The sequence below is a fragment of the Vombatus ursinus genome, unplaced genomic scaffold, assembly GCF_900497805.2.
Source record: "Vombatus ursinus unplaced genomic scaffold, bare-nosed wombat genome assembly UNPS02013175.1, whole genome shotgun sequence".
Classification (NCBI taxonomy): domain Eukaryota; kingdom Metazoa; phylum Chordata; class Mammalia; order Diprotodontia; family Vombatidae; genus Vombatus; species Vombatus ursinus.
The window spans coordinates 1-15013 of NW_020952953.1; the positions used below are offsets into that span (position 1 = coordinate 1).

The following is a 15013-nucleotide window of genomic DNA, read 5'->3' on the forward strand; positions in this document are numbered from 1 at the left end:
AGCTCTTGAGGGTCTGGGCTCACTTGACCACATTTGATCCTGGGGGGCTGACTCCAAGAGGGGCATTTTCTTTCTGACTCATTGCCCCCACCTAGAGGTAACTTACACCATTCATCACATACTGCTTGGTATTGTTATCATCTGCGTGTGTATATCCTACCTTCCCTACAAGACTATAGTCCTACATAGATAAGAATCATATCTTATTTATCTCTGAATCTTCCTACAGTACCCTGCTTACAGGGGGTATTTGATCAATATTTGCTGAGGTGATAAATGAATGATAAATATGTCCCCTCTCAGACACTACTGAAAACGACTGAACAACAAAAGATATATTTGGCATTTATAAGAGGCTGAAGAACCTAAGACCCCAGGGAGCTTAGCCTGTTATCTGAGTCAAAATTTTATTTCCAGTGATCTAGGGACTAAAAGACATTGCATTGGTTAGCTGTGTAACCTTGGCACTTCAACTCTGAGTTGAGCCTCATCGGCAAAGTGAAGGCTTTGTGATCTCTGAGGCTCTTTCCAGCTCTAAGTCAAGATCTGTGATCTCCTGGTGAGGTGTAGGTGTCAGAGAGGGGCACAGGTGCACAAATATATCTTCTACCAACTCCTTCTTTTATCTCTAGACATATATAGTTATCCCTTCCACATCGTGACTTTCCCCATCTCAGCTTTGATATATCACAGGTTGATATAAGAAATTAAGTGGAAATTTTGGGGGAGTTTTGCAGAAGCCACAGATGACACCTGAAGACCAGCAGATGACACAGAAAAAGTTTAGAAACTCAGAAGTGCACACACATTTGTAGAGTATTGTATAATGTCAACATATTTTATCTTTTAATACCATAATAATTCAGACTTCTCTGGTACGAAGGAAGAGCCAAAAAAAACATAGGCGGATTTTCCAGATCTTGGGGGCTCCACGCCGCTAACCCCCTGTGATGTGGAAAACATAGCTATATACTCTAAACCAGGAGTGGGAAACCTGCATCCTCAAGGCCACATGTGGCCCTCTAGGTCCTCGAGTGTGGCCCTTTGATTGAATCCAAACTTCACAGAAGAAATCCCTAAGGTTCCCCACCCCTGCTCTCTCTAGCTTCTTCTTTATTCAGAGTTTCCTGAATCTGTTTCTTCCATGCACACATGCCTCACTCCCCTATCCTGGAGCAACTCTCAACCTTTTCCATGTACCCGTGTCCATGGTTTTACTTGGGATACCTGTATATGTTCTCTCTTACCTACATGCCTGAGACTACCTGAGATAGAGGAGTTCTATAGTTCTTGCTATGGGAGAGAGCCACAGAATCAATGGGGAGGGGAGAATCCAGGCTCCCTTGGACCTGACATAGCAGTCCCTGCTATTTCAATGGTGGGCCAGAGGCTCCTCTGCCTTTGAAGCCCAGCCCTACTCCCCTTCTCTACATTCTCTAGCCCCAGCTCCTGTTTTATGTAAACAGCCATAAGCCCATGAGCTGTGTGTGTGGGTTGGGGGGGGGGGGGCGTGACTGTGGCATTTATCAGGTCTCTGGCCATCCAGCAGACAGAGCTGGATTTAGATTTAGATGCAGAAGTCATTTTCTCAGCAGGGAGTCTCCAGTCTCCCACCCACAGAACCCCTACAGGGCCAGTCAGAGACATGACTCTCCCAGCCCCCCCAAACCCTAGCAGTGACTCCTCCTCCAACTCCCTCTTTCCCTTTCCTTAGTACCCTAGCATCAACCACTGGCCTAGCCGCCCACAAGGAAGAGATATGATTGGGTAGCTGGTACTTCCTGTCCCCTTCAGGCACTGTAATCATCAAAAAACTAGACATCAATGAAAATGGAGTATACAGAGAAGCATGGGAAGAAATACATCAACTGATGCAACATGAAGAAAGAACTAGTAAAATAATATAATAATATAAATGGAAAGAACAGCAAAAAAATGAAGCTGAATATTAATTATAATGACTGAGCTTGGCCCCAAAGATGAAATATAAGATTCTACTTCCTTCCCTTGTTTGAAGAGTTAGATATGGAGGGGCAGCTAGGTGGCACAGAGGATAGAGCACCAGCCCTGAAGTCAGGAGTTTAAATCCAGCCTCAAACCAAACACTTGACACTTACTAGCTGTGTGACCCTGGGCAAGTCACTTAATCCCAATTGTCTTATTAAAAAAAAAAGAGGTAGGTGTGGACCACTGTATATACTATCAGACTCAACTTGACATATTGATTAGTTTTACTAAACTGCTTTTTTTTTTCTCTTTCCTTTTCATTCTTTGTTATAAGGGATAGCTCTGGGTGGGAGAAGGACAGAGGGGTATGTTTTATAACAAAGGTGGTGTAAAAACAAAAGATATCTTTTTTTTTAAGCTAAAGATATACTGGTCCTCTTGAGCCTTGGCTCCTTTGTCTTACTCTCCACACCCTTTTTTATTCCACCCCAACTTTTCTCCTTTCTATTTCTTCACCCCACTCCATTCTTTCCACTTTCCGCTCTTCCTGGTACTAATCAATCAGAAAATAAGGGAAGAAAATAGGACAAAAGGTGGTGTTAGAAAAGAAGAATCAATTATTAGAGAAATGCAAATCAAAACAACTCTGAGGTACCACATCATACCTATCAGTTTGGCTAACATGACAAAACAAAAAAAAAATGATAAATGCTGGAGAAGATGTGGAACACTGGAACACTGATACACTGCTGGTGGAGCTGTGAACTGATCCAACCATTCTGGGGAGCAATTTGAAACTATGCTCAAAGGGCTATAAAATTGTTCATACCCGGGGCAGGTAGGTGGCATACTAGATAAAGCACTGGCCCTGAAGTCAGGAGGACCTGAGTTCAAATCCAGCCTCAGACCAACACTTGACACTTAATAGCTGTGTGACCCTGGGCAAGTCATTTAACTCCAATTGCCTTAAAAAAAAATTTTTTGTTCATACCCTTTGACCCAGCAATGTCACTTCTAGGTCTGTATCCCAAGGAAATCATAAAAATGGGAAAAAGATTCACACCTATAAGGGCAGTAAAATTAATGCTGATTTGATTATCAAATCCTACGAAAGAGGTAGAAAGGGTAGTAAGGCTCTTCAGGTATCAGCAGGGTAAGGATCCATTCCCTTTTAAAAAATTTTTTATTTCTTTATTTTTTTAAAATTTATTTAGTATTTTAATTTTCCCCAATTACATGTAAAAACAATTTTTAACATTTGTTTTTGAAACTTTCAGTTCCGAATTCTCTCCCTTCCTCCCCTCCTTATCCTCCTCATTGAGAAGGCAAGCAATTCAATATAGGTTGTACATGTGTACTTATGCAAAACATATTTCCATATTAATCATATTGTAAAAGAAAACATAGACCCCCCAAAAAACCTCAAGAAAAGTAAAGAAAGTTTTAAAAATGGGAAAAGAACACACATGTACAAAAATATTTATCGCAACTCTTTTTGTGGTGGTGAAGAATCGGAAATTGAGGGGATGCCCATCAATTGGGGAATGGCTGAACAAGTTGTGGTATACGAATGTAATGGAATACTATTGCGCTATAAGAAATGATGAACAGGCAGACTTCAGAAAAACCTGGAAAGACTTGTATGGACTGATGCTGAGTGAAGTGAGCAGAACCAGGAGAACGTTGTACACAGTAAGAGTCATGTGATGACTAATTTTGATAGACCAGATTTCCCCAGTAGAGAGTCATCCCTCCACCATCCTCTTGGGCTGACCTGTATAATAAGGCCTCTAGCTGGAGAGATTAGGATAACTCCGTTGTGAGATGTGCTCTGGAGCAGACTAAGCAAAGTACAGCCAGACACTAGGATTAAGAATGTCAGTCTCTTACAGTGCCACCCTACCCTCTCTCCCATCCACCAATCTGAACCCAGCTCCTTCCCTACCCCAAACCAGGGCAGGTTAAGTTATTTGGGAGAAATAATTTAGTCTCTATCAAGTGATAACAACTTTTCATTTCCCGACACCAGCAAGGTTGACTGAGTCCAAGGTTGGAATAGGGGTGGGGTGAATGATCATTGAGGAATCAAAGCCTTTTTTTTTTTTTTTCAAATTTACTTTCCTCAATAGATATAACTGGTCTTCTTCCTTTGGGAGCCTAGAGAAGAATTGGTGAGAGCATCCTGCCTCAGCAGAGACCTAATACTTCTTCTCCATAAATGAGGACCAGGGCACTTGTGGGGTTGGTTCTTTATTCTTTGAAACAGACCACTCTACTCTATCCCTGCCTCTCTCCCCACTCAACTCCAGGTTTCAGTTTTCCGTCTCCCTCACTCCTCCTCAGTGGTTGGGGCCTGGGGAAATTGGGGTTTAACTTTTAGATAATTTGAGATTAAAATCATAAATAGTTTGAGAGGGGGACAGAGGACCTGGGCACTGGAGGAGAGCCAGTAAAGCAGTGTAGTATGGGTAGGAGAAGGAAGGGAACTGAGGTGAGTCCTCAGGCTAGGCAGAGAGAGTCTAGGCAAAACTGCTGCACTTGCCCAGGCCAGCTGCTAAATTTACCCAAGCTGACTCAGCCCAGATGCCGGGAATGGGCAATGGGAATAAGGACACTGGGAGCAGTGGGCAGAGCCAGGGTGAGGGAAACAAGTTAGGAGACAGGGGATGGGAGTCAAAACGTGCAAAGACAGAAGGAGCTTATATCAGAACAGAACTGTAAGTCTCCCTTGGTGTACCCCTATCCCCTAACTTTAATCCATCAAGCAGTCTATTACATGATTCTGGACTCAGTCCAATGCTTAGTTCTTAATGCCTGTGCCTGGCACATAGTAGGTGCCTAATAATAAATGTTTGTTGATTGAATTCAGGGAGAGTAAGGGTTATGGGGAGTGGTGAGTCTGCTGGGAGTAGGCAGAAGATCAGAGACTGGAAAGAGAAGCGAAAGTCTAGAGGAATCATGGGGGTACGTGAGTACATCAACCTCCATAGGAGTCTCCTATTCTGAGTTACTGCTCTTTCCTCTCAGTAGCAAGGACAATATGGGGGAACTTCTCTTAAAGAACCTGGGGAAACTGGCCTGGTTGGGGGAGGCAGAATAGTGGGGCAGCTAGGTGGTATAGAGCCTAGAGTCAGGAAGTACTGAGTTCAAATACAGCCTCAGACACTTACTAGTGGTATAACCTTGGGCAAGTCACTTAACCCTGTTTGCCTCAGTTTCCTCATCTGTAAAATTAGCTGGAGAAGGAAATGGCAAACCACTCCAGTATCTCTGCCAAGAAAACCCCAAATGGGGTCACAAAGAATTGGACACGACTGAAATGACTGAACAATAACAGAAGAGTAATAGTTTATAGTTACATGGCGGTTTACAGAGCACTTTCTTTAAAATGGCCAGTTAGGTAGGTAACTGCTAGTAATATTTTTTGTAACATTTTGTTTCTAAGCAAACAGTCTCAGAAAGGTGGAGTGATTTGTCCAAAGACTACAGTCAGTGAGAGGCAGAATCACATTCTGTCAGAATTAGAAGGGCTCGATGGGATTGGAAGGCACACTACAATACATCTAGTTCAAATGTCTCATTTTACCAATCAGAAAACAGAAGCCCAGAGATGTGAAATACCTTACTCCAGTCACACAGGACTTGAACCCAGGTCCTCTAACTGTAAGACCTTCTATTGTGCTTACCACTGACCTAAGAGATCCTTTACTTCAGTCCTCTCCCTTTCTAGATGAACAAATTCCAGGTCTCAAAAGATTAGACTTGTCTCAGGTAACTCAAATAGATTTGGGACCCGGTCAACAAGAACGTTCCCTCCAAAGATGTGAAATCAAAATTCAGCCATGACTGACCATTCTGTGCCCCGCTTGTCCCATAAATTGACCTGAGAGGGTCCAGTCAATGTACTGAGGGCCTTTCTCTTCTTTCTGTTGATATCATGAAGATACCAGCAGAACATATGGGTCATTCCCAGAAGCTGGTGGCCCAGTAGATAAAGAACTGAGCCTGGTATTAGAGAAACTTGAATTCAAATCCAACCTCAAATACTTATCTGTGTAACTTTGACCTTTGATTTTCTCCATTTCTCCAACTACAAAATGGGGACAATAGCACTTACCTCAAAGTGTTGCTGTGAGGATCAAATATGATAATATTTATAAAAGCACTTAGTACAGTGGCTGGCACATAGTAGGCACTATATAAATGCATATTCCTTCCCTAGTTATTTTCTGTTACAACTTAAGAAGCCCATCATCTTTTTTTTGATTATACATTTTTAAAATGCCATGATTTAATAACTGTGTGATTTTAGAATAAAGGAGTCTGTGGTCACACAGTTAGCAAATAACAGACAATATTTAAACCCCTCTTCTGTTCCACTATAGTACCCAGAGAAGCAGACAGTATGAACTAGCCAAGCAAAGACAGCAGGAATCTGACCAGCTTTGTGACCCTTCCCAGAATTCTATTCACTTGACGGTGAAAGAGAGGAAAAGAAACGGGTCTGGGTGTCTGCTTGGATCTCCTCTATTGGAAAGGCTAGTGGGGTTTGGGTTGAAGAGGGAATGGAAGGATCCAAGGATTTGGAAAGTTTCAGACTAGCTTCTCAATATATTTTGGTGATTGATTGGAGTCTTTGATGCCCCCTAACCTGACTGAAACCAGTCTGGGCTGTAATGAAAGGAGATTCTTCAATACAAGTATGCCCCCCTGTGACCATATAGAATAACACAACTTAATTGACTGGCCAATTCCAACCTAACCAACTCCCTCCCCCTCTAACTACCCTAAGATTAATGTGAGGGATTTAGGGTTCACTCTCAGATTTCCTCCTGGCATGCAACTCCATCATGGGAGGAATGTGGTAACCACAGATGAAGTGGAAAACTCAGCAAAGAGAATGGGGAAGTGTAGAGGCTCCAGATTAGGGCATTAGCCCTGTTTGATTCAAGCACAAATTCTCCAACATGGGATTCCCCATCCAACCCAATGCTGCCTTATTAGCCCATCACTTCATACTTTGTCCATTTCCTTTCCAGCTCTTAGCAACTAAGATCAGGGTTAGTGATAGCCCCAATCCAGTTATCCCTGCTCTAATCTATGCAATAGTCTCAGCACAGACTCTAAGGCTACAGAGCATTTTGGCTGATTGGGGCTAGAAATCTTTACCTCCTTATTCCCTGTTCTTTAGAGGGTAAAGCTATACATCCAGTCATCCAAGTTTGTAACCTTGGAATCCTCCTGCACTCTTCACTCTACCTCCCTCACTCATATCCATTCCGTTGCAAAGTCTTGGCATTTTACCTCCACAGCTCTCTCATTCATCCCAAGCTCTCCACTCACAAAAAAAAACACCACCTTATTTCAGCCCCTCATCACCTTTCAGCCTTCCAACGGCTCTGTCTTCCTCAAGAATCTCCCTTCTTCAGCTCCACAGAACTGCAATAGTGATATTCCTAAAGCATTAATCTAACCATATTATCACCCTCTGCTTTAAATCACCAGTGGCTCCCCATCAATCAATCAACAAACATTTATTAAACATCTATTGTGTGCTAGGTGTTGGAGATCCAAAGACAAAAATGCCTTCAAGAAATATTCTATTGAAGAGGAAATAAGCATTTATTAAACACCTACTATTGTGCCAGGCTCCATGCTAAGTACTTTACAAATATTTCATTTGATCCTCACATCAACCCTGTGATGTGGGTGCTATCATTACCCTCGTTTTACAGTTGAGGAAACTGTGACAAACAGAGTCACACAGAGTCACACAATTAGGAAGTGTCTGAGGCCAGATTGGAACTCTAGTCCTTTTGATTCCAATCCTAGCACTCTCTCTCCCCACTGTACCACCTAGCTGCCTTCTTTTAAGGAAATATGTATACATAAAAACAGAAAAACAATATATATAAAGGAGATGCAAGGTAACTTGGAGGTTGGGAGGGGAGCAGCTGAGAGGATTCAGAAAGGCCATGTGTAAGAGGTAAAATTGAAGCTGAGCTTTGAAGGAATCTAATGAATAGAGGAAAAGAAGAAGTGCATTTCAGGCACAGGATAACAATCTCTGGACCCAGAAAAGACCCCAGCAGCCAGCTAGTCCAACCTCTTCATTTTGCTCATGAGGAAACTAAGGCCTATGGAGGTGAGGTGACTTCCCCAAGGTCACAGAGGTAGCAGCAGAGTTAGGATTAAAACCTAGGTCCTATGACTCCAGAGCCGCTGGACCTGATGGAAGCTAACTTGCCAAGGCACAGAGATGGGACGGAGACTGTCATGGGAGAGACACAAGTTGGCCAGTTTGGATGGACCTCAGAGTGTGTGAAGGTCCAGTGTGTATCTGGAAAGGTAGTCTGTCTATAGGTAGTGACGGATTTGAAATGCTAAGCAGAGGATCCACTGAAGTTTCCAGGGGTTAACTGTACCATGTGCTTTAGGATGGTACCTTGGATTGTTTGATTAACTACCAATTGCCTTCTATTGTGTGTCCTTCATTTCCAAAGAGGAACAGTGACATCACAGGGTAATGTCTCCACTGTTTCGTGAAGTGGATTTAAGTGAGGCAGAGTTGCATGAAGTCATTAGCCTCTCTTCCGGAGTCATTGAAGTCCAATGGCAAGACAAAAGTCAAGATGATGGGGGTTTGGCCTGTGATTTGGTGGATAACCTTAGTGTCTTCAGCATTGGACCAAGCTCTAAAAGTTCCACGGGGCCTGTTTCAGCTGCCTTCATGGATGTTGGAACAAATTGTTCTCATCTGCCCATTCCACCAGGGGAAGTCTTAGAATGCTTGAAGTAGACACCCCCTAACTCACAGATGGGTTTTGAGGCTCCTCAGTTACCCTCAACCTCTACCCTATTGCCTCTAGGATAAAATTCAAACTCCTCTGTCTGGCATTTAAAGCTTTTCACAATCTGGCTCCAACCAATCCTTCTAGATTGATTACTCCACTTCACATCAATTAGGTCTAGCTAAATTATTTCCACACACAGCGTTCCATCTCCTGCCTTCCACTTTTTTTGGGGGGGGGCCCTAGGCAATGGGGTTAAGTTAACTTGCTCAGGGTCACACAGCTAGTGAGTGTCAAGTGTCTGAGGCTGGATTTGAACTCAGGTCTTCCTGAAACCAGAGCCAGCGCTCCATCCACTGCACCATCTAGCTGCCCTTCCTTCCACTATTTTCGTAAGATATCTCCCACACCAGACATGTATTGCTTCCTTAACTTCATCTCTTAGAACAGCAACATTCAGCCTAAGGACCAGGCCCTACATATGACCTTCCTTCCTCAAAAAATGATCATAAATTATATATACATATACCATATATATTTGTTATCTACTAATTTGTGTATATATTGTCATCCCCATGCCACTCCCATTACATACTATAAGTTCCTTGAGGGTAGGGACTGGTTAATTTTTGTCTTTGTATTCCCAGCACCTAGCATAGTGCCTGGTACATAATAGGCATTAAATAAATGATTATTGGTTGGTTGATTCCTGAAGCTCATCAGGTCCTGGGATTCTCCAGATTGAGAAAGAGGTGTATGAGGGTGAAAGGGAGCTCTCTCCAGGTGCATCTTTGTGGTGAGTGAGAAGTCTCTTTGCTCATTACCCCTTCCTGAATAAAAATGAATTAAATGAAGTGTAGGGGTCCTGGGCTTACTGATTTGAATCTTACCCCTCCTTCCTCCAGCCTTTACTTCCTTTCAGTAACCTCTTTAAAAAAAACCCACCAACATACTAATCCACTATGAAATGCTTCAAGACCTACCTTCATAGCCTCCCTAGTCACTTTCTTATTTCTTCCCCTCCCCTTTAATTAGTCCTCTACCCTAATACCCTCTCTAATTGACACCACCCCTGCTGTTATTATCCCTTTTTCAATTGCCTATCTGATCTCTGATTATGCTTCCCTATCCAATTATGACCCTTTTGTATCCCGTGGTATCAGTCAAAATACGCTGGGCCATCCAAAGAAAAGACAGCCTTTAACTCCTACTGTATACAGAATTGGTTGGTGGAAAAAAAAAAAACCAAAAGAATTGGTTGAAGAACTAGGTATGTTTAAATTGAAAACCTAGTTCAAAAATTATAATGGTCTCCAAATATGTGAAAGGTTGTCATGCTGGAGAGGGTTTAGACTTATTCTGTGTGGTCCAAGAGAAAAATTAAAAGCAAAAAGGCTGAAGTCACAAGGAGGTAAATTGAGGCTTGAGGCAAGGAAAACCTTTCTAACAATTAGAATCATCCAAAAGTATCACAGACAATCCCCAGAAGGCAGTGTTTGCCCCTCACTAGAGATATTCAAGGAAAGGCTGATGTTATATATTACAGAATGTTATTGAGGGAATTCTTGCTCAACTAGAAAAAATCTAAAGATCTTTTCAACTCTGAAATTCTGTCGTTTTTAAGTGATGTAGAAGATAGTCCAGTATAAGAGGAGGTCATCTGGTTATGTATGTGAGAAAACAATAGATGGAGTCCAAACCGCAGTGATGTGTGAATTACTTGGGACACACAATAATTGACAGGGTTTCAGTTAAAAACAAGCCAACAACCACTGGGCTTTGTTTTCTAAGCCCTTTAATTGAGATCGGTACAGAGTTGATCCAGGCATAAGATTCCATTTCCCCCATTTCTCATTCAAAAAATAAAACCGTAAAAGCTCAAATGGCTGTTTGTTCCTCTGGTTTCAATTGTGAGGACCTCCAGGTCGGGGTACATGTAGGGTTATAGAAGAACAAAATGAGACGAGGTGAGAGAATTCTGCAGGAGTAAAGGGGACGGTGAGGGAGAACCGTGGGGGGCGGGACCAAGTCCGAGGTCTGGGAACCTATGGCTGGGGGTGACCCCCTCCCTGCTTTCCCTGAGCGGAGCCCTCGGCCCGGAATAGCGCCTCCTCGGTCTGGCAGATCACATCCAGGATTTCCCGGATACAGTCTCTCAGCTCCCCGGCCCTGCGCCCGATCTCTCCCCGGCCTCCTGGGGTCCCGGGTGTGTCTAGGCCCCCGGGCAGGCTTCTCTCAGGCTGCCCAGAGACACCCGAGGCTTCTGTGTCGCTCCCTTCGGAGGAGCAGCTCCGGGCGCCGCAGTCTGGGGCTTCATCTGAGTCCGAGTCCGGGGCTGTATGGCGACGGATGCGAGATACGGCTTCCCGCAGGGCCCCGGCATAAGGCCCTGGGTCCCGCACCCAGCCCCGGCCAGCGGGCCGCCGGACCCTCGCCGCTGGCTCTGAGCCTCGGGTGCCATCCGCGCACCTCTCAGCCACTCCGCTAGGCCCACTAGGGTCCGAGCTACACTGAACGGGGGACGCCCCCAGGTCCAGCTCTCTGATTGGGAGCCCCAGGATGCGGGAGGCGCGCTCCTCCAGGGAGGGGTCCTCCGGCTCCCTGGCCTCAGCATCCTCATCCCATGTTTCCGAGCAGCCCTTGTTGGGCTGATGAGAGAGCCGGCTACTCTGCAGTAGCTTTTGGCATGGGGAGGGGAAGGCTTGCTCCTCCTCTCCCTCCTCTTTTCGGGGCTTTCGGAAAGCCAGGGAGTCCCCCCAATCCCGTGGCCCCGGGGAAGGCAAAAGCTGCACGTGTTGGATTTGAGGGGTTGGGATGAACTGGGCCCGAATCACAACGCACGTGGCGTCAATGACAAACACTCCGTTTTCCCTACCAGAACTACGGGGGCTGCGGGGCACAGTATGAGCTCGCTGGGTCTCCTTCCAGTCGGTTGGAAACTTGGAAGGCCTCTGGGACCCACCCCTCTCTCCCGGGGACTCTTTCTCTCTTGGGCCCCCAGGGGCCCAGGGTCTAGGAAGGGTTTGGCTGTGCTGAGGCGGCTGGTCTCCAGGGGAAGGACCCCAGGTCTTGCGGGACCAGCTCTGTTCTCCTGCTCGTTCCCCTTCAGAGGTGTCCCTGAGAGGGAGCTTGGTTCTGGGTGTCGTTTGGGGGGTGCCAGAGGTTACTGTTTCTGCTCTTGTGGTCTGGTTGGCCCCAGGTTGTGAATAGCTCTCGCTGCCGTTGCTATTGAGACCCACAGGAGAGAACCCAGGGACCTTGTCTGAAGTCTTCCCTCCAAGCCCAGGCCCTCCACAACCTGGAAATCCACCCAGGGTGCCCCGGCCCTGCCGAATCCCCCAAGCCCCTAGAACGTCGCGGTAGATCCGCGGATCCAGCCTCTTCCTGGGGAGCTCCTCCCTATCTTTTCCTTCTACAGAAGGGGCCGGAGCTAGTGGGGCGGGCAGCCGGGGAAGCTGCGGGGGCCGTTTGGCCCCCAGGGTCCGGTGGGGGCCATCGTAAGAAGGCGGAGCCACGTAGGGTGGAGGCCGGTCCCAGCGCCTCCTAGGGACCGGCCCGGCGGCGCCTCTCAAGAGCAGGTGGGCTTCATAACTGGGAGGCCCAGACGGCCGCCCCACCCGGGGCCCCGCGCGAGCTGCAGCGCCAGGCTCTCGTAGCCACTGCGCTGCTGGACGGGGCGGGCGGCCGGACGGCCTAAGGTGCTCTGGCAACCAAGGGACCTGACGGGCCTTAGGCGGGGCGGCCTTGGGAACATTCCCAGGTTCGGGGCGGGGTCCACCTCCGCCCCGGGCTCGGCCCAGTGGACTTCGGGGTTCTGAACGGCAAAGGCCTGGAGGGCTCCAACTTCGACCCCCACCTCCCTTGCGCCGCTTTCTCTCTGTTTCTTTGGCCTCACGCTCCTGAGAGGCCGCCTTCCTTTTCTCTTGCTCCCTCGGTCGGATCTCGGATGGGTGCCCTGTCCCCCAGTTGGTTGCCTCTTGCAACACTCGGGGCACCCATGCCCGGCGAAGCAGCCGCTCTGGGGGCTTCTGGCCCAGCCCATACCTGGGACAATAAGCAGGAACCCAGGTGAGCGGTCAGTGAAGCTAAGGGACGAGCAGAGGGAACCACGGGGGAAGTAAAGAGTAGCCATGAAGATTAATGGGGTGGGGTGCGGAAGGGTTATAGAACCAGGTTGGGGAGGGGGAGGGGATAAATATGGAATCTTTAATGGTGGTGACTATTTAGGTTCTCCGGGTAGCTTCACACACTGCCTCCTTGTCACACTTTAATCGTGTAAGCCTCACACAATTTCCCCCTCTATCTCAGATTCATTAATCCATGTCCATCTCTCGTTCTCCCCCTCCCCCGAGGTAATCCTAGACCCACCCGTTTTGAGGGAGTGGGAGTGCAGTGAGGCTTAAGCGATATCATAACAACCAGTATGTAAGTAGTGGAGAGGTCAGGACCTAAACTGCCCTTCCTTGTGCCCTTCTCCCAACCTGCTCTCCCAATTAGCCCTCAGACTCACCTGTGGCTTGAAGGTTCCTGGGCCCAAGGACCCCCAGTAGGGTCCATGGGCTGGTGAGCAGGGGCCCAGCGACTGTAATGACAGGAGATGGTCTTCACTTCAATCACTAACAGCTTGGACTTCTGTACCCAAAAGCAGCCGGCAGACTCTCCATCATGGGGCTTTCTGGGGCTGCCTGGCCCCTCGGAAAACAGCGGGCCATCCACCATCCTGTTCCACCCCAACCCCAACCCCCCACCCACCCACCCCAAGAGCCCCCTCCTAGCTTAGGAAGCCTGTACCCGCTGCAGAGCGGCGTACACAAGGACTGGGGACTATATATACCCGAGCACACGTGTGTGTCTGTGTGTGTGTGTATGTATGTGTGCGTGCATGTGACAAGGGCAGTTGTTCTGTGTTGCTACTTCTCCCACACAGCACGCGGCAGTCTTCGGTTGCCGACCTGGACACTCCCCACTTCCACCCCTTCCCCCCAAACCCAAGCGGGACCAGTTGGAAAGTGGAGAGGATTCTTCAACTCGGGACCAGAGGTCATCTCCTCTTCCTCAGCCCTCAGAATTTCTCCCCCCTACCCAATGTTGCTGTCTTAACCCATTACTCTACAGTTAGTCTAGGTGCCCTGATACTTGGGTTCTATCCCTGGCTTTCCTTGACTCTAGTCTGCTTCTCCATTTAGAATAAGAAAATGTCCCTTGGAATTCAAGGTCTTCGCTCTCCACCCTCTGCCTGTTTCCATGGGTTTGGGGGCAGGGGAAAGGGAGGGGGCGGCCCCAAGGCTCTTGGGGGGCTATTTTTAGCGGTGGTGCGGGCGCAGGAGAAGATGAGTAACCCGCTTCTCAGCGGCGGAGGGAGGAGGCGGTTGTTTCGTGCTCAGCTCATAGCTGAGAGCTGCTGTTCCCAAGCTCTAAAGTCCCGCCCCTCCCCCCCCCAACTCCTCCTTACTTCCTCCATCGGTGACACTAGGGTCCTGCTTTGGAGACCACACACCTTTCACCCTACACTATCACTATCACCTACACAGTTCTAGGTGTTCCCGGTGGAGGGAGGGACCATAATGGCAATCAGTCTCTTCCCCCACTAACCCAGAAGGTAGGGAGAAGAGACGCTCCCTATCATGGCCACACACAACTCTGGCAAGCTCTGAACTACGAGTAGGATGAGTTTCTACACTTTTAGGAAATAAAGATGGGCAGAATGGAAATGCTCCCAGTTCTGCACCCACCTTTGTGCAACTAAGCGAAAATGAAGGACAAACAAAATGCCGTTTTGCATTTGCTGGACCCCTCCCCTTCCCATTTTGTGAATACACTTTCCCCGTTGCTGCCTTGGATGTCCACCTGTCACTGGTCCCTCTTTTGGCTAAGATAACAAGAGCAGGAAAGGTTGTTCTGATGCTCTCGTGGTCCCTTCCCCCAGCACTATTACAGGTGGTTCCCAACTTTACCATGGCAATGTTAGTAACAGCACAGCCCACGCCAAACCCACCATGCAGAGACTTAGCAACCATGCATAGCAACCATGCTAGCAATTCAAGCGGAGGTAGGGAAGGATGTAGTTCCTGGGGAAGCACAGGTAACATTTCTCCCTTACCACTGACCCTCTTCAAAGAAAGGAGGGAATAATAGTGGAGGAAAATGGATGGGACTTCCAAATTGACCCCTTAACCAAAGAGGTCACTTAGGGTTCAGAGGTGGTAGTGGTAGATAGCAAGGAATCCCTGCACTTCCCCTGGTAGGAAAAAGGATGTGAGTATATGGGGGTGGGG

At 47.3% G+C, this 15013-nt stretch overlaps 1 protein-coding gene across 1 annotated transcript; it reads right to left on the minus strand.

Annotated features, from left to right (window-relative positions):
* Positions 1–10566: 10566 nt before the first annotated feature.
* On the minus strand, positions 10567–13457 carry LOC114040452 (dendrin-like). The gene is made up of 2 exons (XM_027858564.1): positions 13249–13457; positions 10567–12782 (listed from the first exon to the last, which is right to left on the minus strand). The coding sequence occupies exons 1-2, from the start codon at positions 13455–13457 to the stop codon at positions 10784–10786; spliced, it is 2208 nt and encodes a 735-aa protein (XP_027714365.1). The 3' UTR covers positions 10567–10783.
* Between the last annotated feature and the right edge of the window lie 1556 nt (positions 13458–15013).